General features: G+C 48.6%; 1 protein-coding gene across 3 annotated transcripts in view; it reads left to right on the forward strand.

Annotated features, from left to right (window-relative positions):
- Positions 1 to 20,897, forward strand: part of arap2 (ArfGAP with RhoGAP domain, ankyrin repeat and PH domain 2) — a 185,281-nt gene that overhangs the window by 125,544 nt on the left and 38,840 nt on the right. For all 3 annotated transcript variants that reach the window (XR_006661293.1, XM_045221712.1, XM_045221713.1), the window contains exons 17-18: positions 11,923 to 12,025; positions 12,787 to 12,985. Coding sequence is in view for 2 of the 3 variants with exons in the window: in XM_045221712.1 (XP_045077647.1) it covers positions 11,923 to 12,025; positions 12,787 to 12,985 (302 nt within the window). In the remaining variant the exon portion in view is untranslated. The remainder of the gene's footprint in view (positions 1 to 11,922; positions 12,026 to 12,786; positions 12,986 to 20,897) is intronic.

The raw sequence follows: 20,897 nt of genomic DNA on the forward strand, positions 1-20,897 counted from the left end.
GTGTGTGTCTCTGTGTGTGTGTCCCTCTGTGTGTGTGTGTGTGTGTGTGTGTGTACCTGTGTGTGTCTCTCTGTGTGTGTACCTGTGTGTTTTGGTTTGACGGCTACAGGATCACTGTAAAATGGTGCTCCCCCAGCCTCTCTGTCTCCCAGACTCTCTCCCTGTCCCCCAGCCTCTCTGTCTCCCAGCCTCTCTGTCTCCCAGTCTCTCTCCCTGTCCCCCAGCCTCTCTGTCTCCCAGTCTATCTCCCTGTCCCCCAGCTTCTCTGTCTCCCCGTCTCTCTCCCTGTCCCCCAGCCTCTCTGTCTCCCAGTCTCTCTCCCTGTCCCCCAGCCTCTCTGTCTCCCAGTCTCTCTCCCTGTCCCCCAGCCTCTCTGTCTCCCCGTCTCTCGCCCTGTCCCCCAGCCTCTCTGTCTCCCCGTCTCTCTCCCTGTCCCCCAGCCTCTCTGTCTCCCAGTCTCTCTCCCTGTCCCCCAGCCTCTCTGTCTCCCTGTCTCTCTCCATGTCCCCCAGCCTCTCTGTCTCCCCGTCTCTCTCCCTGTCCCCCAGCCTCTCTGTCTCCCCGTCTCTCTCCCTGTCCCCCAGCCTCTCTGTCTCCCAGTCTCTCTCCCTGTCCCCCAGCCTCTCTGTCTCCCAGTCTCTCTCCCTGTCCCCCAGCCTCTCTGTCTCCCCGTCTCTCTCCCTGTCCCCCAGCCTCTCTGTCTCCCCGTCTCTCTCCCTGTCCCCCCAGCCTCTCTGTCTCCCAGTCTCTCTCCCTGTCCCCAGCCTCTCTGTCTCCCAGTCTCTCTCCCTGTCCCCCAGCCTCTCTGTCTCCCCGTCTCTCTCCCTGTCCCCCAGCCTCTCTGTCTCCCCGTCTCTCTCCCTGTCCCCAGCCTCTCTGTCTCCCAGTCTCTCTCCCTGTCCCCCAGCCTCTCTGTCTCCCAGTCTCTCTCCCTGTCCCCCAGCCTCTCTGTCTCCCCGTCTCTCTCCTGTCCCCCAGCCTCTCTGTCTCCCCGTCTCTCTCCCTGTCCCCCAGCCTCTCTGTCTCCCAGTCTCTCTCCCTGTCCCCCAGCCTCTCTGTCTCCCAGTCTCTCTCCCTGTCCCCCAGCCTCTCTGTCTCCCAGTCTCTCTCCCTGTCCCCCAGCCTCTCTGTCTCCCAGTCTCTCTCCCTGTCCCCCAGCCTCTCTGTCTCCCCGTCTCTCTCCCTGTCCCCCAGCCTCTCTGTCTCCCTGTCTCTCTCCCTGTCCTCCAGCCTCTCTGTCTCCTAGTCTCTCTCCCTGTCCCCCAGCCTCTCTGTCTCCCCGTCTCTGTCCCTGTCCCCCAGCCTCTCTGTCTCCCAGTCTCTCTCCCTGTCCCCCAGCCTCTCTGTCTCCCTGTCTCTCTCCCTGTCCTCCAGCCTCTCTGTCTCCCAGTCTCTCTCCCTGTCCCCCAGCCTCTCTGTCTCCCAGTCTCTCTCCCTGTCCCCCAGCCTCTCTGTCTCCCAGTCTCTCTCCCTGTCCCCCAGCCTCTCTGTCTCCCAGTCTCTCTCCCTGTCCCCCAGCCTCTCTGTCTCCCAGTCTCTCTCCCTGTCCCCAGCCGCTCTGTCTCCCAGTCTCTCTCCCTGTCCCCCGGCCTCTCTGTCTCCCCAGTCTCTCTCCCTGTCCTCCAGCCTCTCTGTCTCCCAGTCTCTCTCCCTGTCCCCAGCCTCTCTGTCTCCTGTCTCTCTCCCTGTCCTCCAGCCTCTCTGTCTCCCAGTCTCTCTCCCTGTCCCCAGCCTCTCTGTCTCCCAGTCTCTCTCCCTGTCCCCCAGCCTCTCTGTCTCCCAGTCTCTCTCCCTGTCCTCCAGCCTCTCTGTCTCCCTGTCTCTCTCCCTGTCCCCCAGCCTCTCTGTCTCCCAGTCTCTCTCCCTGTCCCCCAGCCTCTCTGTCTCCCAGTCTCTCTCCCTGTCCCCCAGCCTCTCTGTCTCCCAGTCTCTCTCCCTGTCCCCCAGCCTCTCTGTCTTCCAGTCTCTCTCCCTGTCCCCCAGCCTCTCTGTCTCCCAGTCTCTCTCCCTGTCCCCCAGCCTCTCTGTCTCCCAGTCTCTCTCCCTGTCCCCCAGCCTCTCTGTCTCCCAGACTCTCTGTCTCCCAGTTTCTCTCCCTGTCCCCCAGCCTCTCTGTCTCCCTGTCTCACTCCCTGTCCCCTAGCCTCTCTGTCTCCCAGTCTCTCTCCCTGTCCCCCAGCCTCTCTGTCTCCCAGCCTCTCTGTCTCCCAGTCTCTCTCCCTGTCCCCCAGCCTCTCTGTCTCCCAGTCTCTCTCCCTGTCCCCCAGCCTCTCTGTCTCCCCGTCTCTCTCCCTGTCCCCCAGCCTCTCTGTCTCCCAGTCTCCTCCCAGCCTCTCTGTCTCCCTGTCCCCAGCCTCTCTGTCTCCCAGTCTCTCTCCCTGTCCCCCAGCCTCTCTGTCTCCCAGTCTCTCTCCCTGTCCCCCAGCCTCTCTGTCTCCCAGTCTCTCTCCCCTGTCCCCCAGCCTCTCTGTCTCCCAGTCTCTCTCCCTGTCCCCCAGCCTCTCTGTCTCCCAGTCTCTCTCCCTGTCCCCCAGCCTCTCTGTCTCCCCCGTCTCTCTCCCTGTCCCCAGCCTCTCTGTCTCCCAGTCTCTCTCCCTGTCCCCCAGCCTCTCTGTCTCCCAGTCTCTCTCCCAGTCCCCCAGCCTTTCTGTCTCCCCGTCTCTCTCCCTGTCCCCCAGCCTCTCTGTCTCCCCGTCTTTCTCCCTGTCCCCCAGCCTCTCTGTCTCCCAGTCTCTCTCCTGTCCCCCAGCCTCTGTCTCCCAGTCTCTCTCCCTGTCCCCCAGCCTCTCTGTCTCCCCGTCTCTCTCCCTGTCCCCCAGCCTCTCTGTCTCCCCGTCTCTCTCCTGTCCCCCAGCCTCTCTGTCTCCCAGTCTCTCTCCCTGTCCCCCAGCCTCTCTGTCTCCCAGTCTCTCTCCCTGTCCCCCAGCCTCTCTGTCTCCCAGTCTCTCTCCCTGTCCCCAGCCTCTCTGTCTCCCAGTCTCTCTCCCTGTCCCCCAGCCTCTCTGTCTCCCAGTCTCTCTCCCTGTCCCCCAGCCTCTCTGTCTCCCAGTCTCTCTCCTGTCCCCCAGCCTCTCTGTCTCCCAGTCTCTCTCCCTGTCCCCCAGCCTCTCTGTCTCCCAGTCTCTCTCCTGTCCCCAGCCTCTCTGTCTCCCAGTCTCTCTCCCTGTCCCCCAGCCTCTCTGTCTCCCAGTCTCTCTCCCTGTCCCCCAGCCGCTCTGTCTCCCAGTCTCTCTCCTGTCCCCCAGCCTCTCTGTCTCCCAGTCTCTCTCCTGTCCTCCAGCCTCTCTGTCTCCCAGTCTCTCTCCCTGTCCCCCAGCCTCTCTGTCTCCCAGTCTCTCTCCTGTCCTCCAGCCTCTCTGTCTCCCAGTCTCTCTCCTGTCCCCCAGCCTCTCTGTCTCCTGTCTCTCTCTGTCCCCAGCCTCTCTGTCTCCCATCTCTCCCTGTCCCCAGCCTCTCTGTCTCCCAGTCTCTCTCCCTGTCCCCCAGCCTCTCTGTCTCCCAGTCTCTCTCCCTGTCCCCCAGCCTCTCTGTCTCCCAGTCTCTCTCCCTGTCCCCCAGCCTCTCTGTCTCCCAGTCTCTCTCCCTGTCCTCCAGCCTCTCTGTCTCCCAGTCTCTCTCCCTGTCCCCCAGCCTCTCTGTCTCCCAGTTCTCTCCCTGTCCCCCAGCCTCTCTGTCTCCCAGTCTCTCTCCCTGTCCCCCAGCCTCTCTGTCTCCCTGTCTCTCTCCCTGTCCCCAGCCTCTCTGTCTCCCAGTCTCTCTCCCTGTTCCCCCAGCCTCTCTGTCTCCCAGTCTCTCTCCCTGTCCCCCAGCCTCTCTGTCTCCCAGTCTCTCTCCCTGTCCCCCAGCCTCTCTGTCTCCCAGTCTCTCTCCCTGTCCCCCAGCCTCTCTGTCTCCCAGTCTCTCTCCCTGTCCCCCAGCCTCTCTGTCTCCCAGTCTCTCTCCCTGTCCCCCAGCCTCTCTGTCTCCCTGTCTCTCTCCCTGTCCCCCAGCCTCTCTGTCTCCCAGTCTCTCTCCCTGTCCCCCAGCCTCTCTGTCTCCCAGCCTCTCTGTCTCCCAGTCTCTCTCCCTGTCCCCCAGCCTCTCTGTCTCCCAGTCTCTCTCCCTGTCCCCCAGCCTCTCTGTCTCCCAGTCTCTCTCCCTGTCCCCCAGCCTCTCTGTCTCCCAGTCTCTCTCCCTGTCCCCCAGCCTCTCTGTCTCCCAGTCTCTCTCCCTGTCCCCCAGCCTCTCTGTCTCCCAGTCTCTCTCCCTGTCCCCCAGCCTCTCTGTCTCCCAGTCTCTCTCCCTGTCCCCCAGCCTCTCTGTCTCCCAGTCTCTCTCCCTGTCCCCCAGCCTCTCTGTCTCCCAGTCTCTCTCCCTGTCCCCCAGCCTCTCTGTCTCCCAGTCTCTCTCCCTGTCCCCCAGCCTCTCTGTCTCCCAGTCTCTCTCCCTGTCCCCCAGCCTCTCTGTCTCCCGTCTCTCTCCCTGTCCCCCAGCCTCTCTGTCTCCCAGTCTCTCTCCTGTCCCCCAGCCTCTCTGTCTCCCAGTCTCTCTCCCTGTCCCCCAGCCTCTCTGTCTCCCCGTCTCTCTCCCTGTCCCCCAGCCTCCTCTGTCTCCCAGTCTCTCTCCCTGTCCCCCCAGCCTCTCTGTCTCCCAGTCTCTCTCCCAGTCCCCCAGCCTCTCTGTCTCCCCGTCTCTCTCCCTGTCCCCCAGCCTCTCTGTCTCCCAGTCTCTCTCCCTGTCCCCCAGCCTCTCTGTCTCCCAGTCTCTCTCCCTGTCCCCCAGCCTCTCTGTCTCCCAGTCTCTCTCCCTGTCCCCCAGCCTCTCTGTCTCCCAGTCTCTCTCCCTGTCCCCCAGCCTCTCTGTCTCCCCGTCTCTCTCCCTGTCCCCCAGCCTCTCTGTCTCCCTGTCTCTCTCCCTGTCCTCCAGCCTCTAGGTCTCCCAGTCTCTCTCCCTGTCCCCCAGCCTCTCTGTCTCCCCGTCTCTGTCCCTGTCCCCCAGCCTCTCTGTCTCCCAGTCTCTCTCCCTGTCCCCCAGCCTCTCTGTCTCCCATCTCTCTCCCTGTCCCCCAGCCTCTCTGTCTCCCAGTCTCTCTCCCTGTCCCCCAGCCGCTCTGTCTCCCAGTCTCTCTCCCTGTCCCCCAGCCTCTCTGTCTCCCAGTCTCTCTCCCTGTCCTCCAGCCTCTCTGTCTCCCAGTCTCTCTCCCTGTCCCCCAGCCTCTCTGTCTCCCTGTCTCTCTCCCTGTCCTCCAGCCTCTCTGTCTCCCAGTCTCTCTCCCTGTCCCCCAGCCTCTCTGTCTCCCAGTCTCTCTCCCTGTCCCCAGCCTCTCTGTCTCCCAGTCTCTCTCCCTGTCCCCCAGCCTCTCTGTCTCCCAGTCTCTCTCCCTGTCCCCCAGCCTCTCTGTCTCCCCGTCTCTCTCCCTGTCCCCCAGCCTCTCTGTCTCCCAGTCTCTCTCCCTGTCCTCCAGCCTCTCTGTCTCCCTGTCTCTCTCCCTGTCCCCCAGCCTCTCTGTCTCCCAGTCTCTCTCCCTGTCCCCCAGCCTCTCTGTCTCCCAGTCTCTCTCCTGTCCCCCAGCCTCTCTGTCTCCCAGTCTCTCCCTGTCCCCCAGCCTCTCTGTCTCCAGTCTCTCTCCCTGTCCCCAGCCTCTCTGTCTCCCAGTCTCTCTCCCTGTCCTCCAGCTCTCTGTCTCCCCAGTCTCTCTCCCTGTCCCCCAGCCTCTCTGTCTCCCTGTCTCTCTCCCTGTCCTCCAGCCTCTCTGTCTCCCAGTCTCTCTCCCTGTCCCCCAGCCTCTCTGTCTCCCAGTCTCTCTCCCTGTCCCCCAGCCTCTCTGTCTCCCAGTCTCTCTCCCTGTCCTCCAGCCTCTCTGTCTCCAGTCTCTCTCCCTGTCCCCCAGCCTCTCTGTCTCCCTGTCTCTCTCCCTGTCCTCCAGCCTCTCTGTCTCCCAGTCTCTCTCCCTGTCCCCCAGCCTCTCTGTCTCCCAGTCTCTCTCCCTGTCCCCCAGCCTCTCTGTCTCCCAGTCTCTCTCCCTGTCCTCCAGCCTCTCTGTCTCCCTGTCTCTCTCCCTGTCCCCCAGCCTCTCTGTCTCCCAGTCTCTCTCCCTGTCCCCCAGCCTCTCTGTCTCCCTGTCTCTCTCCCTGTCCCCCAGCCTCTCTGTCTCCCAGTCTCTCTCCCTGTCCCCCAGCCTCTCTGTCTCCCAGTCTCTCCCTGTCCCCCAGCCTCTCTGTCTCCCAGTCTCTCTCCCTGTCCCCCAGCCTCTCTGTCTTCCAGTCTCTCTCCCTGTCCCCCAGCCTCTCTGTCTCCCAGTCTCTCTCCCTGTCCCCCAGCCTCTCTGTCTCCCAGTCTCTCTCCCTGTCCCCCAGCCTCTCTGTCTCCCTGTCTCTCTCCCTGTCCTCCAGCCTCTCTGTCTCCCAGTCTCTCTCCCTGTCCCCCAGCCTCTCTGTCTCCCAGTCTCTCTCCTTCCCCAGCCTCTCTGTCTCCCAGTCTCTCTCCTGTCCCCCAGCCTCTCTGTCTCCCAGTCTCTCTCCCTGTCCCCCAGCCTCTCTGTCTCCCAGTCTCTCTCCTGTCCCCAGCCTCTCTGTCTCCCAGTCTCTCTCCCTGTCCCCCAGCCTCTCTGTCTTCCAGTCTCTCTCCCTGTCCCCCAGCCTCTCTGTCTCCCAGTCTCTCTCCCTGTCCCCCAGCCTCTCTGTCTCCCAGTCTCTCTCCCTGTCCCCCAGCCTCTCTGTCTCCCAGACTCTCTGTCTCCCAGTCTCTCTCCCTGTCCCCCAGCCTCTCTGTCTCCCTGTCTCACTCCCTGTCCCCCAGCCTCTCTGTCTCCCAGACTCTCTCCCTGTCCCCCAGCCTCTCTGTCTCCCTGTCTCTCTCCCTGTCCCCCAGCCTCTCTGTCTCCCAGACTCTCTTCCTGTCCCCCTGTCTCTCTCCCGGTCCCCCAGCCTCTCTGTCTCCCAGTCTCTCTCCCTGTCCCCCACCCTCTGTCTCCCTGTCTCTCTCCCTGTCCCCCAGCCTCTGTCTCCCTGTCTCTCTCCCTGTCCGTCAGTGGGAGAGTAACTAGTAGCTACACTGACTACAGATCAGTATCATAGATTAATCCCCCACAAGCTCTGCACCTCCACTGTCCCAGCATGCCTCAGTGTAATCTTGGTTAACTCAGAACTAAAGTATTCAGTAATTGGTCAGCTGCTCGATTATGTTCTGGGTCCATACATGTTAATAGAAGAGATTAAGAGATGCTAGACCAAAGAGTGGAACCAGAATGAGGAGCTCCACCCTCTCTCTTTGAAAGTTACGGGCCGAATGTCCCCTCCCCTTCCGAAATTTGAAAGATGCTAACACCTGTGAAATCGTGATTTGTCCAAATAACCATTTACGAAAACCCAAACATCGTAACTACTGCTGCTCTTGATCCTACGTGTCCTGTTCAGTCCGGACAGATTCTACGGTACCAATTATGTTTACGTAGATCTGTCTATGAGAGATTAGCGTTAGCGCTATACAGGGGACATCCGTCTGTCTATGGCTCATACATATTAATGTATGCAGAATACACACTCCCCAAATGGCCTTACTCTGTATCGTCCTGCATGGCGACCCATGTGGGGGTCATTTGACATTAAATAGACTGCTTGGGTAATTTCATCAGGTATGGGACCTGAAAATCACTATGTGCCCCCTCTACCTTGTCCGCTGATCTCTGATGTGTATTACCAGCCCACGTTTTCAGAATATTATATATAAAATATGCACATAGATTTCGATGGAGGGAGAATTGTGTGGCTGCTAGATGAAGTGGGTAGGTGCTGAAGTAGTTTTGGATGGTGAAGTTTGATTATGTGGCGTCTTATAAAGACATTGGATTGTGTTTGTTAGTTAGTTAGATATTCTTCAAACCTAAACTTCTATGTTTAAATCTCTCTCTAACTTTCTTTTTCTCTCACTCTCTTTCTCTCTCTCTACCTTTCTCCCCCTCCCCCTCTTGTCCTCTGTGATTCACTAACAAGCGCATGTAACTGTAAGTCGCTCTGGATATGGAGCGTCTGCTAAATGACTAAAATGTAAAATGTAAATGTACACTTGTCAGGGGTTCCAGTGTCCCCCCATGTTCCCCCCGATGCTCATGAGTGGAGACATGCCTCAGCGCTACCGGGACCCCTCATGACATGCTCCTTTAGACACGCTCCGCTGTACCCCTTAAAACCCTGCACCACTGCCGCGCAATACCCCTCACCCGCCAACACCCCAAAATTCGAGGGATCGCCTGCCTCTGTGTCCAAACCAATTAAGAAAGTCATAGTCTGACAGAGGGAAGCCAGTGATAAGAGAGAAAGAGGGAAATGGACAAACAAAGATTAATAGCTGCCTTTTGGTTGTTCCTCTCTTAAACAGCAGGTATTAGCACCTTTTGTGTGTGTTTAAATGTGTGTATGTGTTGAAGTATTTGTGTATACGTGGGTAAAGATGTTGGTGTATATATACAGTGGCTTCAGAAAGTATTCATATCCCTTGACTTATATATATATATATGTTGTTGTGTTACAGCCTGAATTCATAATGGATTAAATCAATTTTTTTGGCTCACCCGTCTACACACAATACCCCATAATGACAAAGTGATTTTTTGTTGTTGTTGATATTTTAGCAAATATATTGAAATTTAAATACAGAAATATCAAATTTACATAAGTATTCACACCACTGAGTCAATACATGTTAGAATCACCTTTGGCAGCGATTACAGCTGTGAGTCTTTCTGGGTAAATCTCTAAGAGCTTTCCACACCTGACTTGTACAATATTTTCACATTACTCTTTTAAATATTCTTCAAGTTCTGTCAAGTTGGTTGTTGATCATTGCTAGACAGCCATTTTCAAGTATTGCCATAGACTTTGAAGCCGATTTAAGTAAAAACTGTAACTAGGCCACTCATTGTCGTCTTGGTAAGAAAAGGTGCATTTGTTTCCCAGTGTCTGTTGGAGCTGAACCAGTTTTTCCTCTAGGATTTTGCCTGTGCTTAGCTCTATTCCATATATGCTTATCCAAAAAAAAAAAAAAACTCCCTAGTCCTTGCAGATGACAAGCATACCCATAACATGATGCAGCCTCCACCATGCTTGAAAATATGAAGAGTGTTACTTAGTGATGTGTTGTGTTGGATTTACCCCAAACATTATGCTTTGTATTCAGGACATAAAGTTAATTTCTTTGCCACATTTTTTTGCAGTTTTACTTTAGTGCCTTATTGCAAACAGGATACATGTTTTGGAATATTTATCTTCTGTACAGACATCCTTCTTTTCACTCTGTCATTTAGGTTAGTATTTTGGAGTAACTACAGTGATGTTGATCCATCCTCAGTTTTATCCTATCACAGCCATTAAACTCTTTAACTGCTTTAAAGTCACCATTGGCTTCATGGTGAAATACCTGAGTGGTTTCCTTCCTCTCCGGCAACTGAGTTAGGAAGGACGCCTGTATCTTTGTAGTGACTGGGTGTATTGATACACCATAAAAAGTGTTATTAATAACTTCACCATGCTCAAAATGATATTCAATGTCTGCTTTTTTAAAAATGTTTACCCATCTACCAATAGCTCCCCTTCTTTGCGAGGCATTGGAAAACCTCCCTGGTCTTTGTGGTTGAATATGTGTTTGTAATTCACTGCTCGACTGAGGCACCTTACAGATAATTGTATGTGTGGGGTACAGAGATGAGGTAGTCATGAAAAAATAATGTTAAAAACTATTATTGCACACAGAGGGAGTCCATGCAACTTATTATGTGACTTGTTAAGCACATTTTTACTCCTGAACTTATTTAGGCTTGCCATAAGAAAGGGGTTGAAAACGTATTGACATTTCAGCTTTTCATTTTTAATTAATATGTACAAATGGCTAAAAACATAATTACAATTTGACATTATGGGGTATTGTGTGTAGGCCAATGACACATCTCAATTTAATCAATTTTAAATTCATGCTGTAACACAACAACATGTGGAAAAAGTCATGTGGTGTGAATACTTTCTGAAGGCACTGTATGTAGGCCTCTGTGTTTTCATACATACAGTAGCAGTCAAAAGTTTGGACACACTTACTCATTTTAGGGGTTTCTTTATTTTTACTATTTTCTACATTGTAGAATAATAGTGAAGACATCAAAACTATGAAATAACACATATGGAATCATGTAGCAACCAAAAAAGTGTTAAACAAATCAAAATATATTTGATATTCTTCAAAGTAGCCACCCTTTGCTTTGATGACAGCTTAGCACACTCTTGGCATTCTCTCAACCAGCTTCATGAGGAATGCTTTTCCAACAGTCTTGAATTAGTTCCCACATATGCTGAGCACTTGTTGGCTGCTTTTCCTTCTCTGCGGTCTGACTCATCCCAAACCATCTCAATTGGATTGAGGTCGGGTGATTGTGGAGGCCAAGTCATCTGATGCAGCACTCAATCACTCTCCTTGGTCAAATAGCCCTTACACAGCCTGGAGGTGTGTTTTGGGCCATTGTCCTGTTGAAAAGCAAATTATAGTCCAACTAAGCGCAAACCAGATGGGATGGCGTATCGCTGCAGAATGTTGTGGAAGCCATGCTGGTTACGTGTGCCTTGAATTCTAAACAAATCACAACAGTGTCACCAGCAAAGCACCATCACACCTCCTCCTCCATGCTTCACGGTGGGAACCACACATGCAGATATCATCTGTTCACCTACTCTGCGTCTCACAAAGATACGGTCGGAACCAAAAATCTCTAATTTGGACTCATCAGACCAAAGGACAGATTTCCACCGGTCTAATGTCCATTGCTCGTGTTTCTTGGCCCAAGCAAGTCTCTTCTTCTTATTGGTGTCCTTTAGTAGTGGTTTCTTTGCAGCAATTCGACCATGAAGGCCTGATTCACGCAGTCTCCTCTGAACAGTTGATGTTCAGATGTGTCTGTTACTTGAACTCTGTGACGCATTTATTTGGACTGCAATCTGAGGGGCAGTTAATTGCCGATTTCTGAGGCTGGTAGCTCTAATGAACTTATCCTCTGCAGCAGAGGTAACAGTTTCATCATTGTGCTTGATGGTTGTTGTGACTGCACTTGAAGAAACGTTCAGTTCTTGAAATTTTCCGGATTGACTGACCTTCATGTCTTAAAGTAATGATGGACTGTCGTTTCTCTTTGCTTATTTGAGCTGTTCTTGCCATAATATGGACTTGGTCTTTTACCAAATAGGGATATCTTCTGTATACCACCCCTACCTTGTCACAACACAACTGATTGGCTCAAACACATTAAGAAGGAAAGAAAGCTGGTTGAGAGAATGCCAAGAGTGTGCAAAGTTGTCATCAAGGCAAAGGGTGGCTACTTTGAAGAATTTTTTTTTTTTGTTTAACACTTTCTTTGGTTACTACATGATTCCACATGTGTTATTTCATAGTTTTGATGTTTTCACTGTTATTCTAAAATGTAGAAAATAGTAAACATAAAGAAAAACCCTTGAATGAGTAGGCGTGTCCAAACCTTTGACTGGTACTGTATATATACATATATGTATGTATTGGTGTACATTTTGCATTATTTACAGTAAGGGTCTTAATGTACAGTGTGTGTGTTTGTATATGTATAGTGTCAGCATTTAGACTTATTAAGATAGTAATAATGTTTACATATCTTGCATTTCATCTGTATATACTGTATTCTATACTATCTATTGCATCTTAGCCTATGCCGCTCTGATAATGACATTCCTCATCCATGTATTTATATATTGTTATTCCATTCCTTTACTTAGATTTTGTGTGTATTAGGTTTTTGTTGTGGAACTGTTAGATTTTACTTGCTAGATATTAGACTCCTTGCTGGTTAGTATTTAAAGGGACAGTCTCATATCCCTTTCTCCTGCATTTACCAGGGACAGTACTGTATGTGAGTAACCTGTCCCGTTGTTCTCTCAGGCCTGTGTTCATGGTGGAGATCTACCTACAGTCGGACAGAGTGTTCTTGTTTGGCGCCAAGACACAGGAGACACAGCAAGATTGGGTCCAGGCTATCGCCAAGGTGTGTGTGTGTGTGTGTGTGTGTGGAGATGTGTGTGTTTTTAGTCAATTTCTTTACTTGTTTTACACAGTGTAATGAGTGTGGTTCAGTCTGCGTGTGTAACAGTGTGTGTCATTAGATAACACAATATATCCATTTCACCCTCCTTAACACACGCACGCACGCACGCACGCACACACACACACACACACACACACACACACACACACACACACACACACACACACACACACACACACACACACACACACACACACACACACACACACACACACACACACACACACACACACACACACACACACACACACACAGCCCCTCGAACCATCAAGAAGACATAGTGTTCCAACTATCTGTGACAAGCTCTTGTAATGGCACACTACACAAAATATGTCCTCAATTCCTTTATTTTTTTTTATCTTGCTCAACCTATCTATTAATTCCAATTGGTGCTAGATAGTGGGAGAGGTAGTCGTATTAGTCCACCTGTCTGTGTAGCCTAGGACTTAGACGTCCTCGTGTTTCAATTTGAGCTGCAATCAAACGGTGAAGACACAGAGAGAGAGAGAGAGAGAGAGAGAGAAAGGTGTGTTAGAATCAAATTCAGCTGGGGAAAGAAGAAGTTAGGGAAAAGTTTTACCTCAAAGTTTGTTGCCTGTGCACAGATGTTTGGGGTTTTGCCTGTGTTAGTTTTTGTTTTGCTGTGACTCTAGAGAATAGTTTTTATTTTGTTGTCTGAGTTTTTGTTTTGTCTCCTTCAGTGTTTCGTACCATCTAAAGTAGAGGCTATGTTGAGGAGAGACTGCGAGCTGATTGGTAGGCTCTACTTTAAGGAAGGTCATGACCTCTACCACTGGAGGGTTGGTTGGTTCGCTCTGGAAGGCTCCGCCCTCTACTTTAGTTCCGGGAAGGAGGAGAGTACACAGGGGGCCATGCAGCTCAAACAACTACAGGAGCTCAGTAAGTATAGAGACCATACCTAAAGACACACAAACGCACCATGCACGCGCACACACACACACACACACACACACACACACACACACACACACACACACACACACACACACACACACACACACACACACACACACACACACACACACACACACAAGGAGGAACTATATACAGTGAGGGGAAAAAAGTATTTTATCCCCTGCTGATTTTGTACGTTTTCCCACTGACAAAGACATGATCAGTCTATAATTTTAATGGTAGGTTTATTTGAACAGTGAGAGACAGAATAACAACATAAAAATCCAGAAAAACGAATGTCAAAAATGGTATAAATTGATTTGCATTTTAATGAGGGAAAGAAGTATTTGACCCCTCTGCAAAACATGACTTAGTACTTGGTGGCAAAACCCTTGTTGGCAATCACAGAGGTCAGACGTTTCTTGTAGTTGGCCACCAGGTTTGCACACATTTCAGGAGGGATTTTGTCACACTCCTCTTTGCAGATCTTCTCCAAGTCATTAAGGTTTCGAGGCTGACGTTTGGCAACTCGAACCTTCAGCTCCCTCCACAGATTTTCTATGGGATTAAGGTCTGGAGACTGGCTAGGCCACTCCAGGACCTTAATGTGCTTCTTCTTGAGCCACTCCTTTGTTGCCTTGGCCGTGTGTTTTGGGTCATTGTCATGCTGGAATACCCATCCATGACCCATTTTCAATGCCCTGGCTGAGGGAAGGAGGTTCTCACCCAAGAGTTGATGGTACATGGCCCGGTCCATCGTCCCTTTGATGCGGTGAAGTTGTCCTGTCCCCTTAGCAGAAAAACACCCCCAAAGCATAATGTTTCCACCTCTATGTTTGATGGTGGGGATGGTGTTCTTGGGGTCATAGGCAGCATTCCTCCTCCTCCAAACACGACGAGTTGAGTTGATGCCAAAGAGCTCCATTTTGGTCTCATCTGACCACAACACTTTCACCCAGTTCTCCTCTGAATCATTCAGATGTTCATTGGCAAACTTCAGACGGGCATGTATATGTGCTTTCTTGAGTAGGGGGACCCTGCGCGCGCTGCAGGATTTCAGTCCTTCACGGCGTAGTGTGTTAGCAATTGTTTTCTTGGTGACTATGGTCCCAGCTGCCTTGAGATCATTGACAAGATCCTCCCGTGTAGTTCTGGGCTGATTCCTCACCGTTCTCATGATCATTGCAACTCCACGAGGTGAGATCTTGCATGGAGCCCCAGGCCGAGGGAGATTGACAGTTATTTTGTGTTTCTTCCATTTGCGAATAATTGCACCAACTGTTGTCACCTTCTCACCAAGCTGCTTGGCGATGGTCTTGTAGCCCATTCCAGCCTTGTGTAGGTCTACAATATTGTCCCTGACATCCTTGGAGAGCTCTTTGGTCTTGGCCATGGTGGAGAGTTTGGAATCTGATTGATTGATTGCTTCTGTGGACGGGTGTCTTTTATACAGGTAACAAACTGAGATTAGGAGCACTCCCTTTAAGAGTGTGCTCCTAATCTCAGCTCGTTACCTGTATAAAAGACACCTGGGAGCCAGAAATCTTTCTGATTGAGAGGGGGTCAAATACTTATTTCCCTCATTAAAATGAAAATCAGTTTATAACATTTTTGCCATGCGTTTTTCTGGATTTTTGTTGTTGTTATTCTGTCTCTCACTGTTCAAATAAACCTACCATTACAATTATAGGCTGATAATTTCTTTGTCAGTGGGCAAACGTACAAAATCAGCAGGGGATCAAATACCTTTTTCCCTCACTGTAGGCTCAGGTAACATATATAGTACAGTATAACATGTCGATCACATCTTGACCCTGCATGGCATTAGTTATCATCTTTGAAGTGGCACCGTCTCTCTCCGCTCTCCACTGGCATGTGATATTGACATCTCCACACTACTGTGGGATGCGTGAGTGTGCCCTCCTACGTCTGAGAGAGAGTCTCCACACTACAGTCCTCTTTAAAAGTATTCTCAGCGGAGAGCAAAGAAAGTTGCCCAGTGGGTATGTCAGCCGTGTCGGCGAGAAGTTCACACGGAGTTGGCAGCCAACTAGACTTTCAAAATTTCAATTGATTGCACCAGAATGATGTGTAATCCGTTTAAGGCTTACTGTAGATCAAATCGGAACGTCGCTGTGTTCCCACCCCCTCCTCTTACCTGGGGCAGGATCAGAGAGCTGGGAGCTGCCAAAGCTTTCCCGGTTCTCCCGGCGCTCTGAAATCCATGTTTGTCACAGACGGGAAGCCTCAGAGGTACCAGAGGGGCTCTCTGTGTTCTCTTATAGGGTGAAACATTGTGGAATCTGAAATGTAAGTAACCCCATCCTGTGACATAGACTTTGCCCTCATTAGCAACACTGACACCCCAAACAGAGGGTTACACCCATTAGTAACACTGACACCCCAAAACAGAGGGTTACACCCATTAGTAACACTGACACCCCAAACAGAGGGTTACACCCATTAGTAACACTGACACCCCAAAACAGAGGGTTACACCCATTAGTAACACTGACACCCCAAAACAGAGGGTTACACCCATTAGTAACACTGACATCCCAAAACAGAGGGTTGCTGCAGTGTACCACAGAAAGATCATACATGTTTTAGACAGTTTAGAGGCATTGGGATGTTCACTAGGACACAACCATCTGGGCTGCTTTAGAAATGACTCTCTGGCTCCAGTTTAGAGTATACTATGATATATAATATGTACAGTGGGGTTAAATGATTGACCCCCTTGATAAATCTGAGCAATAATGACTGTTCAAAATAAATAATTCATATACTGAGATATGTTGAATTAAAAAATGTAAATAAAAGATACATTATATTATTTTATACTAATACAAGTCATCTTTTTATTTTTTTCTTCAGAAAGGTCAAAATTATTGACACTCCTAAAGATTCTTATGAATAAAGTAGTTAAAAGTTTAGTATTTGGTCCCATATTCTTGGCACGCAATGACTACATCAAGCTTGTGACTCTATAAACTTGTTGGATGCATTTGCAGTTTGTTTTGGTTTTGTTTCAGATTATTTTGTGCCCAATAGAAATTAATGGTAAATAATGTATTGTCATTTTGGAGTGACTTTTATTGTAAATAAGAATATAATATGTTTCTTAACACTTCTACTTTAATGGTGATGCTACCATGATAATAGATAATCCTGAATGATTTATGAATAATGATGAGTGAGAAAGTTACAGAGGGTAAACGATCATACCCCCGAGACATGCTAACCTCTCACCATTACCAATGACAGGGGAGGTTAGCATGTCTTGGGTAATAATTTTGACATCTGAGAAAAAATTATATTACTTGTTAAACAAAATCTCTTCCTCCGAGCAATTGTGTTAGTTTAAAATAATATAATTTCCTTTAAAAAAAATGTTTTAGACAACATAGCTCAGTATTTGAATTATTTATTTGATGCAGTCATTATTGCACATCTTTATCAAGGGTGTCAATAATTTAGGACCCCACTGTATGTATGTGTATATATACAGTGGGGAGAACAAGTATTTGATACACTGCCGATTTTGCAGGTTTTCCTACTTACAAAGCATGTAGAGGTCTGTAATTTTTATCATAGGTACACTTCAACTGTGAGAGACGGAATCTAAAACAAAAACCCAAATTGTATAATTTTTAAGTAATTGATTTGCATTTTATTGCATGACATAAGTATTTGATCACCTACCAACCAGTAAGAATTCCGGCTCTCACAGACCTGTTAGTTTTTCTTTAAGAAGCCCTCCTGTTCTCCACTCATTACCTGTAGTAACTGCACCTGTTTGAACTCGTTACCTATATAAAAGACACCTGTCCACACACTCAATCAAACAGACTCCAACCTCTCCACAATGGCCAAGACCAGAGAGCTGTGAAAGGACATCAGGGATAAAATTGTAGACCTGCACAAGGCTGGGACGGGCTACAGGACAATAGGCAAGCAGCTTGGTGAGAAGGCAACAACTGTTGGTGCAAATATTAGAAAATGGAAGAAGTTCAAGATGACGGTCAATCACCCTCGGTCTGGGGCTCTATGCAAGATCTCACCTCGTGGGGCATCAATGATCATGAGGAAGGTGCGGGATCAGCCCAGAACTACACGGCAGGACTTGGTCAATGACCTGAAGAGAGCTGGGACCACAGTCTCAAAAAAAAACATTAGTAACACACTACGCCGTCATGGATTAAAATCCTGCAGCGCACGCAAGGTCCCCCTGCTCAAGCCAGCGCATGTCCAGGCCCGTCTGAAGTTTGCCAATGACCATCTGGATGATCCAGAGGAGGAATGGGAGAAGGTCATGTGGTCTGATGAGACAAAAATAGAGCTTTTTGGTCTAAACTCCACTCGCCATGTTTGGAGGAAGAAGAAGGATGAGTACAACCCCAAGAACACCATCCCAACGGTGAAGCATGGAGGTGGAAATATCATTCTTTGGGGATGCTTTTCTGCAAAGGGGACAGGACGACTGCACCGTATTGAGGGGAGGATGGATGGGGCCATATATCGCGAGATCTTGGCCAACAACCTCCTTCCCTCAGTAAGAGCATTGAAGATGGGTCGTGGCTGGGTCTTCCAGCATGACAACGACCCGAAACACACAGCCAGGGCAACTAAGGAGTGGCTCCGTAAGAAGCATCTCAAGGTCCTGGAGTGGCCTAGCCAGTCTCCAGACCTGAACCCAATAGAAAATCTTTGGAGGGAGCTGAAAGTCCATATTGCCCAGCGACAGCCCCCGAAACCTGAAGGATCTGGAGAAGGTCTGTATGGAGGAGTGGGCCAAAATCCCTGCTGCAGTGTGTGCAAACCTGGTCAAGACCTACAGGAAACGTATGATCTCTGTAATTGCAAACAAAGATTTCTGTACCAAATATTAAGTTCTGCTTTTCTGATGTATCAAATACTTATGTCATGCAATAAAATGCAAATTAATTACTTAAAATCATACAATGTGATTTTCTGGATTTTTGTTTTAGATTCCGTCTCTCACAGTTGAAGTGTACCTATGATAAAAACTACAGACCTCTACATGCTTTGTAAGTAGGAAAACCTGCAAAATCGTCAGTGTATCAAATACTTGTTCTCACCACTGTATATTTATATATATATATATATATATATATATATATATATAATATATGCCATTTAGCAGACGCTTCCATCCAAAGTGACTTACAGTCATGTCAAGTCTTCTACGTATGGATGGTCCTGGGAATCGAACCCACTATCCTGGCATTGCAAGCGCCATGCTCTACCAACTGAGCTACAGAGGAGCACCATGAGTAAAGCTGGGCATATCCACTGATCTGCCTCTCCTCTGTATTAGGTAGAGGTCATTATGTCATGAAATGGTGACTTGCCCAGGGATTGACTTCAGGTCTGATCTGCCTTATCACCAGCCAGGACTAAGGACAGAGAGAGAGAGCGAGAGAGAGAGAGAGAGAGACGGGAGAAAATGATTAATGAAAATTAAAGTCTGGTTAGAGTTAAGCTGCCACGGTGTTCTGATCTCAGTGTGCATCCCCTATTGTAAGGTGTCTACCCACTCTGCCCAGAGTGGGTGAAAACACGCTTCGGTGATGAAATTTCACTTCCTTATGTTATAAAATACATTTATAAATACACCAAGACAAATATGATTCTTCATGTTCTGAATTGTTCAGTGGGTCTTTCTCTAACATATCATTAACATTATATCAAAAAAGTTTGGATTTTGTAACCTAATACAGACGATAATAAGCATTGATCTCTGTTGACAGAGCGGTGCAGCATTTTCGCAGCAACTTTTTTAGGATTTACATGTTGTGGTGGTCATCTGCAAAGTTGTTTCTGCGGGTCACAAAAAGCTAAATTAGCATGACACGGGGCTGAATTACATGTAAAAGGCTTTGAAAATAAAAAAAGCTTACACTCATTGCTCCATTGACATTTCCAGAGATAGGCTTGTTATTGTGAGAAATCTTTGAAAAAAGAATAGTAATTTCACATTAATATGAAAAGGGTATACTAAAATATGAAAATACTACGTCATATCTCAAAAACTGATATCTATCTTACGTCTATATTGTTTTATGTCGAGAAGGAAAGATGACGAGTTCAACAGTGAGCCTGTCAGTTAACCTTAACTCTAACACAGCCTAGCTAAAGTGATGCAACTTTCTTTAGTCACCCTAATGTTGGCCATCCTACAAGGGTAGAAAAACTCCAATAACTTTTAAATGAATTATGCCAGAGCCATGAGGTTTTGACTATTGGTTTTCTTAGAGGAGTATCACAATTATCATAGTATTGTACCCAATGGTCAAATTATGCGTTTTGATTGGACACCTATTGTTTCAGAACAAGATAAGCACATCATCAATTTGTCTCTTCAATATATTTGATTCAGTATTTGTTACAGGGGTGTAGTTTGTAAAATTGTGTATTATTATTCCAAAATTGTCACTGGCCAACAAATAAACTAAATAACTAGTGCAAGGGAAATTGGAGTGAGACAGGCTTTTTTGCAGGAGTACCAGCCCCTGATTCATCAAAGATAGAATCACTCCGATGATACCCATTAGCAAAACCAGAACTCTGCGACACTCTCTCTCTCTCTACAGCACAGCACATTTAGGAAAATAATAGAATCATTCACATCGTCTAGTAAGCAAGCAAGCGGAGTCACAGTTGATTTCCGGCCTTTTTAATACACAGAATTGCTGTGTGATAGTGTGTGCTGTTGTTACCTTAAAAAAAAAAAAAACATTTATTTCTCTGAAGAACGAAGAAACAAAGCATAACAAGCACTCTTTTACCGGCCAAATCCCAATACTAATCACAGGCCTACAAGGCTGCGGAGTTAGCTTCCTTATCCCAGAAGCATAACATTTAATAACATTTCCACAGCGAGAGCCGAGAGGTGGATAAAGTGATTTTGATGTGTTTGTTTTGAAAAAAATGACAAGCGTTTGCATTTACCTGATAACACTATTTTATTAATAAAGCCTTCTCAAGTCAATAGCAATCTCTGAAGCTCCTGTTTTTTTTTACCGCAGGTTGCTGGAATCAGAGAAAAATTCCTTGCCCTTGAAACTATGCCAAACACAACATCAGCACATAATTTGCCACCAGAGAGTGGTGGAGATTAACAGTTTTGCCTGTTTACCTCCATATATTATTGAGAGTTTCTAGCCTAGTGGTTAAGAGCATTGGTCCAGTAACCAACAAGTCACTGGTTCAAATCTCCAAGCCAATTAGGTGAAAAATCTGTCTATGTCCCCTTGAGCAAGGCACTTAACCCTAATTGCTCCTGTAAGTCGCTCTGGATAAAAGTGTCTGCTAAATGACGTAAATGTATTTATTTTGTAATATCAGTGTTACCAGTGGCTCATCACCCTTATATTGTCTTCTTACAATGCTTGACAGTAAAGCAGATCTGATTGTTCTAAAACAAAGGGTAGTTTGTGGCCAATATGAAACCGAATAAATAGGAGAGAAGGAGATTCATAGGTGTGAAAGCAATTGGTATGTAGGACATAGCAAGTTGTGCTATGTACTGTACATTGTGTGTGTGTGTGTGTGTGTGTGTGTGTGTGTGTGTGTGTGTGTGTGTGTGTGTGTGTAGAATAATGCAAAACAGTGCGATCTGATTTGGCACCACCCAGGCGTTGTAACAGCTGACGACCACTGACATCCAGGCTTCATGCCCCCCCACTGAGTGAACATCACACAGGGACGTCAACAAGACAACGACCAGATGCATACAGTAGTGTCGGCTACACAGGCAACAGGGAAAATGCTATTTACTCTAGTGTGAAGCATTTATGGTTGCCGGCACGATCACTCGCTTAGATTTTTCCATCTCTTTCTGTCTCGTCCCCCCTGTTTTCCGCTGTCTGTG

This window comes from Coregonus clupeaformis, chromosome 8, assembly GCF_020615455.1.
Source record: "Coregonus clupeaformis isolate EN_2021a chromosome 8, ASM2061545v1, whole genome shotgun sequence".
NCBI lineage: Eukaryota > Metazoa > Chordata > Actinopteri > Salmoniformes > Salmonidae > Coregonus > Coregonus clupeaformis.